We start from the raw sequence: 15,352 nt of genomic DNA, 5'->3' as shown, positions 1-15,352 counted from the left end.
TTCCTAAATGTTTCTAAAATGACCAAAAGTTCAAGTTAAACAAATCTCGGTATACTAATGCGACCAAAAAGGGGGCGCCAGAATATGCCTAGGGGGCGCATTCAGCCAAAATTCTACTTTTGCCTCCCCACCATTGACCTACCCACCACTCTACTGTGTATATATGACCAGCAGAAAATAAAATAGTCCAGTCCAGTAATACTTTTAGGGCCTCAAAAGATGCTTTTTCCAAACACCATTTTAGAGATTATAATTTTGGAGTTTAAAATCGTGGACAAGTAACTTGCACAAATCTCGGCACAAATAAAGTCCATCAATTTTTTTCTCGCTCACTTCGCTCGCATGGAGGGTTGAGAAAATACAAAAGTTTTCTCCGTCGAGGGCAACCAACATAATAAATGCAGAAACCCGTATTGAATAGTATTTATTCACTAAGCCAGCTTATTTTCGGAAAAAAGTGTCTAAAAAGGGCGTTTTTAGCCTAAACGAAAGCTAGAAAACTGAAAAATTTTCCGTCGGCGCAAACCATGGTTGCGCCTCCTGCTTCCTCCTAAACAACAATTTGAATTCCTGCCAGCATGCATTGGGGATTATGGGTTAGTTTTGCTACACAAATTTCGGGGATACATGCAGTCTACTTTATTAAGAGCTACAGACCTTTTTTGAAGCAAGAGTAAAAAGTCGGTGTCGGTGAAGAGGATAAATTTTGTCGGTTTATCGGTGAAAGAGCTATTTTTGCGCGGTTTATCGGTTTTTGCAAGTCCCGTACGCCCCTATTATTGGAAAATTTGGGGAAAAAGTAGAAAATTTGAGAAAATTTTGGAATTTCAGTCCCATTCAGGGTCACTTTTAGCAAATTTCGAGTCCCACGTAGGGTCCATTTTTCGAACCTCAGCGGAGCACCCCCGTCGGTCGAGAAGGGTAGTACCCCCCCCCCCGGGCCGCAATTTCAGAATCCACATAAGTTGAGCACTGTGGATCTTCCAAAGGTGGTAGCAAAACACTCAACTGTTTGTTTTTGTGAACATTTATTTACTTTTATTAACCCACTGTCACTGATATCATTCAAACGACGTACTGAGAAAAGGAGTAATTGGCTCACCTGATGGATTTTACTTTCCCATTCATAATAAACTGTTTATCAATTTTCAAACTATGAGCGTACTTCTTTATACGTACGAGAGAAGAGCAAAGTATTTTATTTGTAATGATTCGTTCACGCCCCATCCTTTTTGGCGCCCCCTTAAAAAATTTCTCGCTAGGGGGGCATTGCCCCCTGACACGCCGCTACTGAAACTAAAGCGCAACATAACAACATAAGACGAGCTGGAAACAAAGAGTTTCCACTTTCCATAGAAACCGGGCTTCATAAAGCCCCGTGCACATTTGCTAGAAACGAGAAAACAAAACGCATCGTCTGTAAAATGAATATTAAATCAGTAAATTGAACGCGTTTCAAAATAAAAACAGATATTTTACTTTATATGATAATTCAAAGACTACTAACAATTATAGAATAATTTATATAATGTCAAAACCGCAAAGCTCCACTCTACACGTTGAAATATTTTATTTTTGAAATTTCCATCAAAAGGATTTAACCTGTAACCTGAAACCTGAACCTGCGTTTCGAACTAGCCGGAAATTTTAATGGGTTAGCAGCCAAAGAGTTATGTTCAAACCACGCTAATAAAATTTTTAAATGCTTTAATAAATTTCTATTTACATCGTCAATACTCGTGCCAGTAGAGTCATCGGCAAAGTTTGAAATTTCTTGAATGATGTAAAATAAATCATTGACCTAAAATAGATCCCTGGGGAACACCTTAAAAAAATATCAACCCAAGAACTAAGATGTGAACCCACACGAATTTGGTGCTTTCTATTGCTTAAAAAAAGTTTGAAACAAAAATGAGAGAGGTGTGAAACAAAACAGTGTACCAGACATGCAACAAAGAAAAATCCAGAAAACTTCCAAAATTAGATTTCCCAGTTCCAATGGTTAACGTTGTTCCTGCCACCTACCGTTTCATGAGCAAAAAAATCAAAGAAGTAGATAAGAAAACAGAAACTGGAATTATCTATGACTCATTTTCCGTATTTTCCGTCCTAAATACATTGTAGGATGCTTCGGTACAGTCTGGGCATGTTATAGTTCATGCGTTTCAGGTATGAAGAACCGCATCAATTTGAAGCTGTCGAATCAAATTGCAATGAAGGAAGTCAAGCTTTTAAAAGTGTGTTCATTTCATGACGGCTTATCAGTTTATATTGATTCCTCAGAAGAAGAAGAAGATCTTTCAAATTTTAGTAAAGGTGGAGAGTATTGTGATTACCAAAATTTGCGTATTACTGGCCTTCAGAAGTCTATTTGGATTGCGTACGAAAAGGTTTCAAGAAACCAAATGACTGAAACGGAGGCAGCGAAACTCAATGAACTAAAAGCAAAGATAGATAATTTGCATCAGCTTTCGATTAGTATAAAATGTTTCATTGAAAACAAAAACTTTAAAGAAACCCTTCACACAGAAGACGAACTTGTTAAATCGGCTCAGGAACTCTTCGAATCTTTATCACTGCTAGCTCTGGCACAAAAAGAAATTTATTTTATTAACTCTCTCCCTCTCCCTCTCCCTCTCTCTATGTATCTTTGGTTCAAATTTAATAAAGGTTGGGCATGTGCTCTAAATATTATAGCGACTATACTTCCCATGACGTCACCAAATTTGATTAAATTATGACGTCATGATTACATTTTCTTTTATCATTGATTTTTGGCGTGACTTTTATTTACGTCAGAATTTGATTCGTAAACTTCAAGGTATAGAGGTTCTTTAGAGCCCTAATTAGATCTCTGAATCTAGCTGCTATTGATCGCAAAAGCTTAGGGTGAACAATTAGGTTTTTGAGACTTGCCCTAAGTCATTCGAGAATGGACAGGCTAAGAAAATTTCGCTAGGAGTGAGTCAAGATATGACGATAACCCTGTAGGACAAAGGTTGCCATTGAGAAAAAAATAGATCAAAGCCAAATTCCGTGAGGAGAGAGTTCAGATAGAAAGATAGTTGTTCTTTATAACAAAAATTGTCAATAGACCAAACCTTATTTCCGTCCAGCTAGAAACAAATCAAATTTGTTGAACAAAGGTAGACTAGAGAAAGTAAATGGACATAGACCCAATAGTTTTGTTAACTCTTAAATCGATGTTACTTTTTTTCGATACATATCCTTGCATGATTTCTGAACTTTCAGAATCTTTTCTTGTGGGAGAGACACCACACAGTCATTGCTGTTGAGTCTATTGTTAAGCCTTAGAATTCTATTACTTGACATGGTGTCAGCACAGATTTTCCCAGATTGAAAAGAAACCCCAACTGTTGCAAGAGGTAAATGACTGTGTCTCTGGCTATCAATGCCTCCTCCCTTGTACGAACAATTATTAACATGTCGACGATGTAAATAATTATCTGTATGTTCAGTCTGCGAAGGATACTCATGTGTATTTTCATTATCTTGGTAAAAATTCTGGGGGCCGGTCCCAAACCAAAGCATAGGCAAACAAATTGATAAAGGTATCCCTCCCATTCGAATCGTACATATTGATGAGATTCCTGATGGAGAGGAACACTGAAGTAGGCATTTTTGCTGTAACATTAGGGGGATCAATTGAAGGCCTTCCATTTTGAAATGAACGTAAGGGACAAAGTTGTTAAGATCCTTCAGGTTTATGACAGGCCTCTGCCCAATTCTCCACCAGGATAGATTGCTCTGAAACTGGCCTGGTGAGTGAGGAACCTTTGAAATTGCATTCTTTCCAAGCATTGCTACAATTTCTGTTCTGACTAGTTCTTTCTCTTGACTGTTCATCCTTAATCTCCGAGGTTTTCTTGCCTGGGATGGTTAGCTTAACAGTGGAATTTTGTACTCATTTACTAATGACAATATGTTTGGATCTTTTGTTATCACCTCCCAGTTTTTTATGAAGTATCTTAACCTTGCCGCGATAGGAAGATTTGGATTTATTTCTTGTTCTGAGAATAACTCTCGGACAAGAGAGTTAATCTCTCCAAGAGAGATCTTTCTCCAGAACTGGAGCAATCTTGGGGTGATATGATGCGAAACTTAACAAATTTTCCATGTTCCTTGTGTCATCTACTCTTCTGGTTGTAGTTATTGTTGTTGTTGAATTGGTTTGTGCTGCCACCATTTCTCTGCCATCTTGAATTTGATGAGTAATTTGAATCGGGTGAGGTCGCCCCACAGCACTCCTCCCTTGTTGTTGATGAAAAGACTGCGAGGCTCCTGGAAATCTCGATTTACGAGGCGCTTGTTTTTCGAGAAGGCTTCGATGGCAGTATTTTGGGCTTTGGTTACTTCGATGATGTGTTTACGAAACCTTTTACCCATTAGCTGTGAATCATGCTTTTGTAAAAGTTCAGCTTTTTCTTTCAAGAGTTTTTTCGATCGAGAAGCTGATTGGATAATATTTTGCAACAAGTTAAAGCGTCTATGGTAGACTACTGTGTTACTGCTTTGACCCAACATCATCACAGTTTGCTGATTTAGCTCCTGAAGCTTCTTGAAAACAGTTGCATCATCACCATCTGGCGATGTGTCTAGGGCACCTTCAATCAAGAGCCAAAGTTATGAAAGTGGTCCCATTACGTCACGGATTTTTCCTTGGATTTTCTCAAGAACGCTATCCAGGTTGATTGCTTCGTTGGCAAGTCTGTTGTTCTTCTCTTGCTTCAACATACTCCTAGCAAAGTCATCCAGTTTCGTGACAATGTCAACATTGTTTGGCACTGGATTTTCAAGCAGACTTTAAATCTTTCTCAGGGATATACGTTTCAAATTGTTCATTTACGTATTCGGTCAAGCTTTTAGGAAGTTCGTATTTATTCTTTTCTTCCTCAGGGACAACTTTGAACCTTTCTGGTGCCCTTCCTTCAACAGATGAGACATCCTCCGAGTCTGATGAGGAACTAGATGAAGAGCTACACGAGGAGCTGGAGCTTGAAGATAATCTTCTTCTCTTATTTTTCCGTTTCTTGGCAGACGACTTTTTCGACTTCTTTTTATTTGGCTTTTCGGTCGATTTCTCCAGAAAATTCCCCTCTTTCAGTGTCTGAGGGTTGTACTGTTTCCATTCGATTAGTATTTTCTTGTCGTCAGCCATTTATTGAAAAGATATAATAGGATTCAGAAAATGTTTAAAAAGATTGAAAGTTTTCTGAAGAAAGGTCCTGTCAATTCGCGATCTAAATTGAAAGAGGTCGTTAGACTAGGGACTAAGCCGTTAGACTAGGTTCCAGTCGTACCGAGTCGGTTAGGTTGGAAGTAACCAATATTACATCGACGGAGATTTTATGAAATAAAATTTATAGAAGTGAGGAGGGAAAACCAAACTTGATTTACCCTATTTATCATCAGTATAATTTTCCGCCGAGCAGACCCCCCTAGTACGGATAGGGTTAAGGAAGAACTAAAGAATGCCGATGTTGCCAAAACTTGTTTTTTGCAATGCTCTATTTTGGCTTAAGCTAGGAACATGAAATTTTGATGAAAACTGTAAAACATTAAGAAGAGTCATATTGATACAATCTAATTGAATTGTATTTTCATAAATAATTTACCGTTAATGAATATAATCATTTATATAATAAAGAGTTGACTCAAGACTCTTTATTATAGTAACGCTCTATTTACTTATTGAGCACTCTACGAGGAGAAGATAAACACCCTCTACGACTATAATCATTTATATAAACACTTGGTGTTGTCTTTGATTTGCACCACGCCAACAGCATTTTGTTACACAGTATTAAATAATATGGCTGACATTGCCAGAACCAACAACCACAAGAAGACCAGCTAAAATGGGAAAAGAGATATTACACAATATGATATTATTGTTTTTAAATAAAATAAGAGGGGTAGACATCCAAACTCGAACTCATTGCCTCAGTTCGCCTTTTTTAGTTTTTCTAAAAGCACGCGAAAGGTTGTATCACGCCCATCAGTAAAATCAAAAAGTGATACAAATGACTCTGGGTGCAAGACTGCTATATGTCTATTTCTTGAAACTGATAAACCTTTCTCGGAACTTGAAAGAGTAACTCGAAGATCCTCACATCCTCATGCTTACAGGTTTATATGAGAAAGGTTTAATTACGAAAACCTTTCAGAAAATATGTTGAGACAAACTCTCACTTACCTTGCTTGTATAAAGCTTGCTAGCATTGCTTGAAATCACCTACAAATAATGAAATAGAACACAAGATAAAGTATGAGAACTACCAGTAGAATTTCTAAAGGGTCGTGAAAGCCGTCTTCAACACAAAACATCGAAAACCTATGCATCTAATGATTTGAATTCATTCACCATTAAAATCGAAAAGTGGTAAAATTCACGGTGGTTTGTTAGTGCCATGTACAAAACAGATACTAACTCGACTTAGTGTACTAACTCTACTAAGCGTGCTAACTCAACTTAGCGCACTAACTCGACTTATTGTACTAACTTGACTTAGCGCACTAACTTGACTTAGTGTACTAACTCGACTTACTGGGGAGACGACAAAGTGGACCGTCAAATGGATTGAAAATTACACTTTTTTCTGGCTGTAGAATTCTGATTCAATGATGGATCTGGTGATTCTGATGATGGATGATCTAGTGATTCTTGTGATGTCATCAAGGCTCTTGTGAATCTGATGTTGGTGCTGATGAATCTAGTGGTGGTGATGATGTACCGGGTGATTCTGAAAGTGGAATCAATGGTGTTGATGAACCTGATGCTGGAATCAATGAAGTTAAAGCAAACTTGCTGAATGAATCTAATGTTGAAGTCAATGGTGCTAGCGATTCTAATGCTGAAACCAATAGATGGTGGAATCAATGTAACTGATGAATGTGACGATGGAACTGATGGATCTGTTGGTGAGATCAACGGTAAATGAGGAATCTGATGATTAATCTGATGATCACCCTTATTTTCTTCACCACATTCCAGCACCATTGCTCCCATCATCACATTCATATTTTTAAGCACCATTTATTCAATCGTCAGGTTCACCAGCACCACAATCATACCACCATCAGAATCACCAGCACCTTCGTCAACGTCACCAGTTCGATCATTTACAGCCAGAAACAGCCGTATTTTTCAATTTTAAGGGATTCCATTTGGTGGTTCATTTTAGGCGTCCATTTTGGGGGTCCAACTTGTGTGGTCTCCCCGTAAGTCGAGTTCGTCAAGTAAGTTAGTACGCTAAGTAGAGTTAATACACTAAGTCGAGTTAGTACGCAAGGTCGAGTTAGCACGCTAAGTCATAATATATTTGAGCCCAGTTAGTTAGCTAATTATATCTGTTTTGTACATGGCACTAACAAACCACCGTAAAAATTTGATCCTTGAAACGAGATTAATTATGTTATATTTTTTACCGTCATATTGTAACGTTCAAGCAGACTTTTCCATCTTTTCAATACTTCATATTCCTCTAAAGGCAGACAAATATCATCGATGTTGATATCTTCCCATTCTCCATGATGATTGCAATGTCGATCGATGTGTCCTGGAGAAAATTTAAAGTCAGAATAATCCCTTTATTTTCACTGTTTTTCTTTTTTAAGGTCATATGTTTTTCATCAATTAGCCTTTTGTGTGCAATGGTTATTGGAAAAAAGTTCTATATCATTAAACATTTGCTGAAGAAATACATTGGTGCTTGAATAATTTTAATGCGAACGGGATCAGAAAAAAAAACTAATTCAGTTATGATGATTCGTAACAACAAAACAACGAAAACAATCTTAAGATGCACTCACGATCACTATAGAAATAAAGTGATATGCATGGGATTCTGATTGTTGAATTTGCTGGAGTTTCTTGCCAACAATGGTAATATTCATCGACATGACCGGAACATGTCATATTGGTTGGTGATGAATCTGTAAATTTCAAAAGAAAAAGAAGTAACAGAGAAGATCTGTGTTGTGTGTACACACCGTAAGGGACTCTTCCCAGCGATTTGCTTGAATTGGCTTTTTTTACCTATTTGAATGCATGAAAATTAAAAAAATATGTGATGTGATCGTGAATTGGAAAACTTCAATTAATGAAGTGACTCAGGCGTCCATATGACGTCGTTAAAACGTCCTTCAGACGTCAAATTTTAAAAGAAACGTCCAAATAGCGTCCATTTCGCGTCAAATAAGGACGTCTTATTCGGACCGAAATCGAACAGACGAATATGACTTCATATTGCACGTCCATAGAACGTCCAATAGACGTCTCCTCTAGACGTCCTCCCGTCCAAAATGGACTTTCTAAGGACGTCCATAGGACATCTTGTGCCCACTGGGTGCACGATAACGAGAATTGCTGGGGGAGAAAAGGGAAGGGGGCTTCTTCAAGTTAATTCACAATTAAGTCAGTTTCTAATGTTTATCTATTTACAAATAACTTGCGCGTAAAATACACACACCGCACATTATCATATCCTTTGAATAGCGATTTATCTTTATTAGAAGAATAAGTTTGTTCAGGCAACTCGTTAGCCAAGAGCGCAGGGGTAATCTATGATAGACATCATTAGCATGGTCGGTTGGCCAAAGATGGAGAGGTAATTTTCGAAAATTGGGATTTAAGCGCCCCCTTTTGAAAGTAAAATAGCTTTTGAAATGACGCGAACGAAACGATCACGAAAATCTTTGGGAATTTTTTCTCTTTTTGGTTGAAACTGCTAATTCTAAGGTGTAAATATACAAAGAGGCCCCAAAGGTTAGTAACCAGATGTGTCTTTTAGTGACCCTTGCCTTTCGGTGCCTTCCCCCGAAAAATCGGCCGTTTAGGGGGCAGCCCTCCCCTGCTTCCATGCAACTGACTACTGATAGATATAACTACCTTAGTAATATTATTTTAAGTCATATACTGTAAAGCAATTCATCAGAAGATATTAATTTCGACCTTGGTAAATGATCAGAGTGAATTCAATAAAACTATCAAAATATTAGAACTTTACCATTACCATTACCTGTGCGATTAGATATTTCTTTGCATTTAATGGTGAAAATGTTTTTTATGTGTTCTTCCTCTGAAGGTGTTATCTGAAACATAAAAAAAAATTTGACATGGACTCATATTTTGTTTTCTTATTTACTACTCATTTCGTTTTTTAAGCATACGAGAAAATCGGTTCGAGGCTCATTATGCTTAGAACGACAAATTTAAAAAAGAACGACAAATTTCACCATTGTAAATGAAACAAGATGGTTACACGTTGATGTTTTCGTTTCAATTTTTCCCCACATCAACACAGGGGGGATCGAAAAATCTTTTGTATACCCCTTTCCGCTTCTCCTCGCTCTTTTTTCCCTCAAACATTCCCTCGACCAAGATCAAATGGATTAAAAAATAAATGCAAAACACGAAAGATTTGACGATTCTTTCTTTCCTTCTTTTGGGAAATACTGCTGAAAAAAAAAACAAAAAAACGGGCAACCATATCTTTTTATCCAAAAATTATACGAATACTTTGGGCTATTCCTCGTTCCATTAACCCTTAGAAGCCAGAATACGTATATATATATTATATACGGCCATTTTACCGATACACAGTCTTTTGGTCATAACTCCTGACCACTTGAGATTCAGAGAAAAAAAATCTGCTATTTTTTGTAGCTGAGAGAAAGGGCTTTCTAACGATACCAAAGTTGATACCTGAATCGTTTGTCCTGGTCGAGAAATGGCCTTTGAAAGAATAAATTTCCAGAAAAAAATGATGAAATTTTTGGCCTTTTTCAAAAAAGTTAGCGGCTTTGAAAGGTTAAAAGCTTCATTAATCCTGTTAATTTAAGCCGTCAGTGAAAAAACACTTACCCTCGAGAGTCTTGTAGCAGAGGGAGATGTAGTGGTATTTGAAAATGCCGACGTTTTATTCGGAGTTTTTGTAGTATCTATACTTGTAGTGAAAGTGATGGATTTTGTGGTTGTTGCGTTGGAGCTTGGTCTTACTGATGAGGAAGCATTGAAAAGACCTGTCTTTGCCAAAAAACTTTCAGTCGTATATAAATCGGTCTAAAATTGAGAATGAAGGTAGCAACTAAATCTAGGGGATCTGTCATTTGCAGACTGAAGCTTGTATGCTCAAAATCCTACTCAGACCGGATAGTGCCAGAGAAAATATTCAGAAACCTACCTCATACCCAAATCTTCCAACAAACGTTTGAAAATGTAAAGCAATAGCTGTTCCATTGGATCTTTTAACACAATTTGACGTATCAACCCTAGAAACCCATTTACCATTGCTTCCACACGATCTTTCTGTTAGGCCTAAAAACGAATATCAAACATTATCAAGCTGGCGTCTCCTCAAAGATAGAAAATGAGACGAATAAGGAATAACATTATTGACTATCAAAAAACTTTTGGGATGAGTGATATGATCTTCGTGAAAATATTCTTTTGATTCCAAAAGGAATTTTGGATTGGAACTTTTTTGAGTGGTTTACTCTTCGTAGATACCTACCGTTTTCGAAGAAATTTCGGTTACAGGGTTGCACCAGTGTGGAATTAACAAGACCATCCGGCCAGTATTGGTAGTAAGGATCGACTGTAGCTGGACATACTACCTCCACTCCTAAGGAGTCAAAAAATTAGAAAACTTTAACTCGTATTTGAATAAGGAAGATTATCGTAAAAAGGAGGTTAGTTTTATCTTCCATGAATTTCCATCACCTTCAAAACCGCTTTTGCTTTTCACAAAATTCATTGACAAAGTTACCGAAGTCACGGTACACTGACATAAACTGACATAAAATGTAAAATGAACATTGCGAGTCACCACTAATGAGCAAAGCAATTTATTCTAAGCAACACAATTTTCTTACCTAGCAGTTTTTGCGTAGTGTTATGTCCATGAATGGTGACAGTTTTCTGAAAGCTGGTTTTGTTAAATGGAACAGGTTTTGGAGGCTATACAAAAAGAAAAGTTAGTTAAGTCTCTTTAACAAAACACCCCTGTCTCACAGCCCCGGTGGAACTTTTTCCCTCAGTGGGGATAAAAATTCCAATTGAAATCCTAATGGGGATAGAAATTCTATTGTTCCAAGGTTAAAAAATGCCAGTGAGGATGGTTTTGGAGTGCAATTTTTAAACATGTAATTTCGAGTGGGGATGAAATAAAAGTCAATTTCCCAGTGGGGCTGAAATTCAAGGGTATTTTCCCACTGGGGACAAAATTTTTGATTAATTTTTCAGTGGGGCTGGGGTCCCAGCGGGTCTGTGACACAGGGGTGTAACAAAATACAACAGTTTCTACATGATAACATTTCATTTTATTTATCTGGGATATCTTTCTATTGAGTAGCTTCCTATTAGCCTATTGTTCGCTGCAAACATTGAAATGTTGTTCTTTATTGGTATATGCGTCATTATTTAGATGGAGGGGGATGACTTAGGCAAAATCGGTGTCAGGTATGTGATATAAAACAGCGATTGAGTCTCTGAAAGGGTCACAAAATCTCTCATAGGGTCATATATTTCCATAATTGGACCAGAATTAGAAAATAAAATGGGCAAAACTTTCGAAATTCAGTCTCTCAAAGGAATAATTTTCAAACTTTGGCCCGTCACCTTCCAAACCTAGTCCATCTCTCGGCCTGGTATTGTTAAATGAAAAGTCTTAAAGGAGCTAATTTTTTCGAAAAATACTCACTTCTGGTTCCGTTGTGGTATTGACATAGGCAGGCATTACTCTCTATAGAAAAAAAGAAAATTGAATTCTATTCCAGTAAAAATTTTATCTGGCTATTAGAATAAGCAAACATTTATCATATGTAATTTCAAAGCTACTCAGTTCTTTTCAAAAAGTTTGCTTATGCATAATGTTGAGAATTTTTAACGGTAGGGAGGGTGTCTTATTTTGGCATCTCATCGGGGGGAAAGGTGAACTTTGTCGCTAAGACAAAATAAAAATTACGATTCGCCGGTCAAATATCTTGTCGACTGGCCCAAACACATTCATATGAAAGCATTTATCAAGAACTTGCCTACAATCTAGTATTAGCCGGACTGTCATTGATTGGACTAATAAAAACAAAGTCGAACCCCCTGATAAAGACGAAATTTTACATACATAGACTCCGTATTTATTCAACAGATCTTCTAAACGCCACCATAACTGTCCAGGATGTAACCGTATGCATTGTGTAGCATTCGAATGTCGCTCCCAGGTCCCATTTGATAAACATCGTCTTGTTATTGAGCCTGTAAAGTAGAAGGAGATGCTCTTTACGATATATATCTGATTTAAGGGAGGGCTAAAACTTTCAGAATACTCTTGTTTCCCCAATAGACGTCCCCCCCGCTAATTGTTAAGAGCAAAAAAAATCCACCCCCCCCCCCCCCGCTCTTATTAAGACCCCCCGCTAATTAAATTTGAATAATTAATTTTTTATTACAGTGTAGATAGACCTTAAACTTGTTAAAATTTTCCTTTTTGTTAGTATTGGTTCTTTTTTTACGTGTTAATTTGTTAAAGGTTCACTTTTGTTGTTGAAATTGATATCAGTTAAAAAAAATTACCCCCCCTCTTATTCCATCCACCCCGCCTATTAGAATTTAGAAAATTTTCCTACCCCCTGCTTATTCGGACCCCCCCCCCCCGTCTATTCGGGAGACAAGAGAATCCAGTAAAACGACGGATTTTGGCAAAACAAAGATTAAAAGACAGGCAGTTTTCTCTGCTTTAAAACTATTGAAAATTTTTGAAGAAGCAACCAAGTAATAATTTTAAAGCTCTTTCAATGACCCCGCTAGTGGTTCAACCGATGAGCTTGTGCACTATAGCAAAAAAAGCTTTAGCTTTACAATTTGTTGAATTTGCCGAAAAAATAACGATTTCAACAAAGCCGTACCTTGAAATGGTACAAAAAATGGACGTTGGCATGGAATCGATGCTGTGCTATCACTCGGTGTTTCTGACCAACATTGAAGATAACGGAGCTCCATGTCTGGTCCACATTTCTGTCTCGAGTCTAAAAATTGATTATTACAGAAAAGTCTATATATAAGATTAATAGAGAAAAAACATCAGGTATATAGAAAAAAAGTGCAAAAAGAATTCTCTATTTATGGACCTTAACAAACTCCAGAGACTGTTCTGATGAATTTAAAATGGACCTTGTCCGACAATATATATAATTTACTAAAGCGACAAGTATCCTCCTTTGTTCATCGTATCTCATAATGTAACCGATATAAATTTTCAATATCAATATCATGGAAGCCCGTAATTGAAGAATATGTGCTGGTGTGGCGATATGCATGCTTGAATATGTTTACGACCGCAGTGAGGCAACCTGCGGGCTCCCTTTTCTTTAGTTGTCTACCTAACGGTAGGGAAGGGGGGCACTCCTTAGACTGGTTTTCCCTGCTTACCCGTAACCCATTTTAAAGTGCGTAGCAAAAAGCAGAGATGCATCTCTATTTTGGCCCGGTCGAGATTCCAATGCACCGTAGCTGGATGATCTACCTTTATGTTACGATCGATTTAGTTATATTCCATGAATTTCGTTATTGAAATAATGTTTACGGTAACAAACGAGCTACTGTGCCAGAGTGTCTCACGTATATCGAAGAGCACGGCAATGAATTTTCAAATTTTACATAGATTTTGGGTCTGCTATGCATCACTGTGTCCAATACCTGGTGGGCTCTCTGCCCACTTGATAATTTGGCCAATATTTTGTCCTTGGTGGGAAAGATATCCTATAGTTTCAGTCTCAGTGGAAAATTGGCTATTTTTTCGTCCCGATTTAAAATTCAATGGAAAAAATAGCACTCCGAAACCATTCCAAACCGATTTTTTTTACCTAAGAACAATGGAACGTTCATCCCCATTTGGATCAGAAAAAAAATTTTCATTTTCACTGTGGGAAGACGTTCCCACCGGGGCTATCCGACAGGGGTGTTGTTATGTACGAACTTTGGTTTTATATCTATCTAACGTAATTATTTGGACGCTAAAACAATATTATGTGCACCAGGTTGTTATTTCAGGTACCTTGCGGTTGTAAAGATCAATTTGGTTTAACCCTATTAGCCCCAAGCTTTTTTGACTTTTGTATCCCCAGGGGGGGGGGGTAGAATCTACCACCCTCGATTATTTTCGATCTAGAAGAGCTATGGCCACGAAATTTGGTACAGATGTTCTCCATCATGATACAATTTTCCAGGAAGAAAAAAAAAATTGATGACGTCATCCAAAAACTGATGACGTCATCACAAAATTTCCACCTGTCGGAAAAAAGCCCAAATATATGGTTTACAAAAGTGTCTATTACAGTCGAACCAATACAGATATTTCAATTCTGTTTGAAGATTCTGAAAGGTAAAAGACTATTCTTTAACATAATTGCCAGTTTTTTTAATTTCCATGAAGATTTTTTCTTAAAATCTATGCTGAAGATGAGTAAAATTTTCAAAATTTGATGACGTCATAAATGATGACGTCATCATTTTCAAAAAATTTCTTTAGATTTTTTAAATTTTTATTATCAATGCCTATCACGTGTCAAAATTTGAAAATGATTGAATAAATAGTTTAGAAGTTATCAGCACTTTAAAATTTTGAGTTTTAAGGATTTTAGCTGGGTTTTATGTCATGTTTCACAATAAAGTCATAAAACCTGATTTGGACAACCTATGACCCTAAAAATTTGTACAAGTACTCTTAATAAGATTTTATTAAAAGTCAGAAAGTTTCAAGTCGTTTGAAAAATTTTTCTCCGAGATATAAACAAAAGAACTCCAGCGTGGTAGATTCTATCCCCCCCCTGGGGCTAATAGGGTTAAGGAGACTTACTTAAGTTTTTGATTTTGGTAGCTTTATTCAAGCATTCGTTTCTGTATTGTATGGTAAAATCTTTCAATGTTGTCATATTTACGACCTTTGTTGTCAGTTCAGCGTAAATCTAAATGTTTAAAAAATATTGAAATTTAAGTCAATTACAACAAACGACTGGTTTGAAAAAGAAGGCATGAAGGAAGCAGTCGGTTGCATAGGACGGTTGCAATTTTATAGAGGTAAAAGCTTAATTGAGCAAATTTAGGTACTCCCTTAAAAGCTTGAATCACTGAATGCTCGTCAAATACCCGCTCTATCCAAAACTCCATCCATTGGGTTCATGGATAGCGGAACGAGCTGGCCGTGGACCCTATAAAAACGAAAGGCTGTCTAAAAGCCCTACATTATTGAGTTAATTCATATGAAATATCGATTCTACCTATATATCTCCCATTTCCCCGACCATATATATATCCGATGGAGGACAGCTTTGCAGT

The 15,352-nt window shown here is 37.2% G+C and overlaps 2 protein-coding genes across 2 annotated transcripts; both read right to left on the bottom strand.

Annotated features, from left to right (window-relative positions):
• Positions 1–4,813: 4,813 nt before the first annotated feature.
• Positions 4,814–5,179, bottom strand: LOC136802686 (uncharacterized G-patch domain protein DDB_G0278987-like). The gene has a single exon (XM_067059445.1). It carries the CDS (start codon positions 5,177–5,179, stop codon positions 4,814–4,816), a length of 366 nt encoding a protein of 121 aa, XP_066915546.1.
• Positions 5,180–6,696: 1,517 nt separating this feature from the next.
• Positions 6,697–13,038, bottom strand: LOC136802685 (uncharacterized). Its single transcript, XM_067059444.1, has 11 exons — positions 12,925–13,038; positions 12,144–12,274; positions 11,724–11,765; positions 10,897–10,981; positions 10,536–10,646; positions 10,206–10,339; positions 9,887–10,084; positions 9,042–9,114; positions 7,834–7,956; positions 7,476–7,580; positions 6,697–6,875 (listed from the first exon to the last, which is right to left on the bottom strand). Exons 1-11 carry the CDS (start codon positions 13,016–13,018, stop codon positions 6,697–6,699), a joined length of 1,275 nt encoding a protein of 424 aa, XP_066915545.1. The 5' UTR covers positions 13,019–13,038.
• Positions 13,039–15,352: the final 2,314 nt, after the last annotated feature.

The sequence above is a fragment of the Clytia hemisphaerica genome, unplaced genomic scaffold (genome assembly GCF_902728285.1).
Source record: "Clytia hemisphaerica strain Z4C2 unplaced genomic scaffold, Clytia hemisphaerica genome assembly, whole genome shotgun sequence".
Taxonomy (NCBI): domain Eukaryota; kingdom Metazoa; phylum Cnidaria; class Hydrozoa; order Leptothecata; family Clytiidae; genus Clytia; species Clytia hemisphaerica.
The sequence above is the reverse complement of the archived record's forward strand: the minus strand, read 5'-3'. Positions and strand labels throughout refer to the sequence as shown.

Coding starts and splice junctions, on each gene's coding strand:
- LOC136802686 (XM_067059445.1), bottom strand. CDS start 5,179: ATGGCTGACGACAAGAAAATACTAATCGAATGGAAACAGTACAACCCT.
- LOC136802685 (XM_067059444.1), bottom strand. CDS start 13,018: ATGGAGCTCCGTTATCTTCAATGTTGGTCAGAAACACCGAGTGATAGC. Junction 7,581..7,833: donor ACTTTATTTCTATAGTGATC/GTGAGTGCATCT, acceptor AATTTTCTCCAG/GACACATCGATCGACATTGC. Junction 6,876..7,475: donor AGTATTGAAAAGATGGAAAA/GTCTGCTTGAAC, acceptor TATTGGTTTCAG/CATTAGAATCGCTAGCACCA.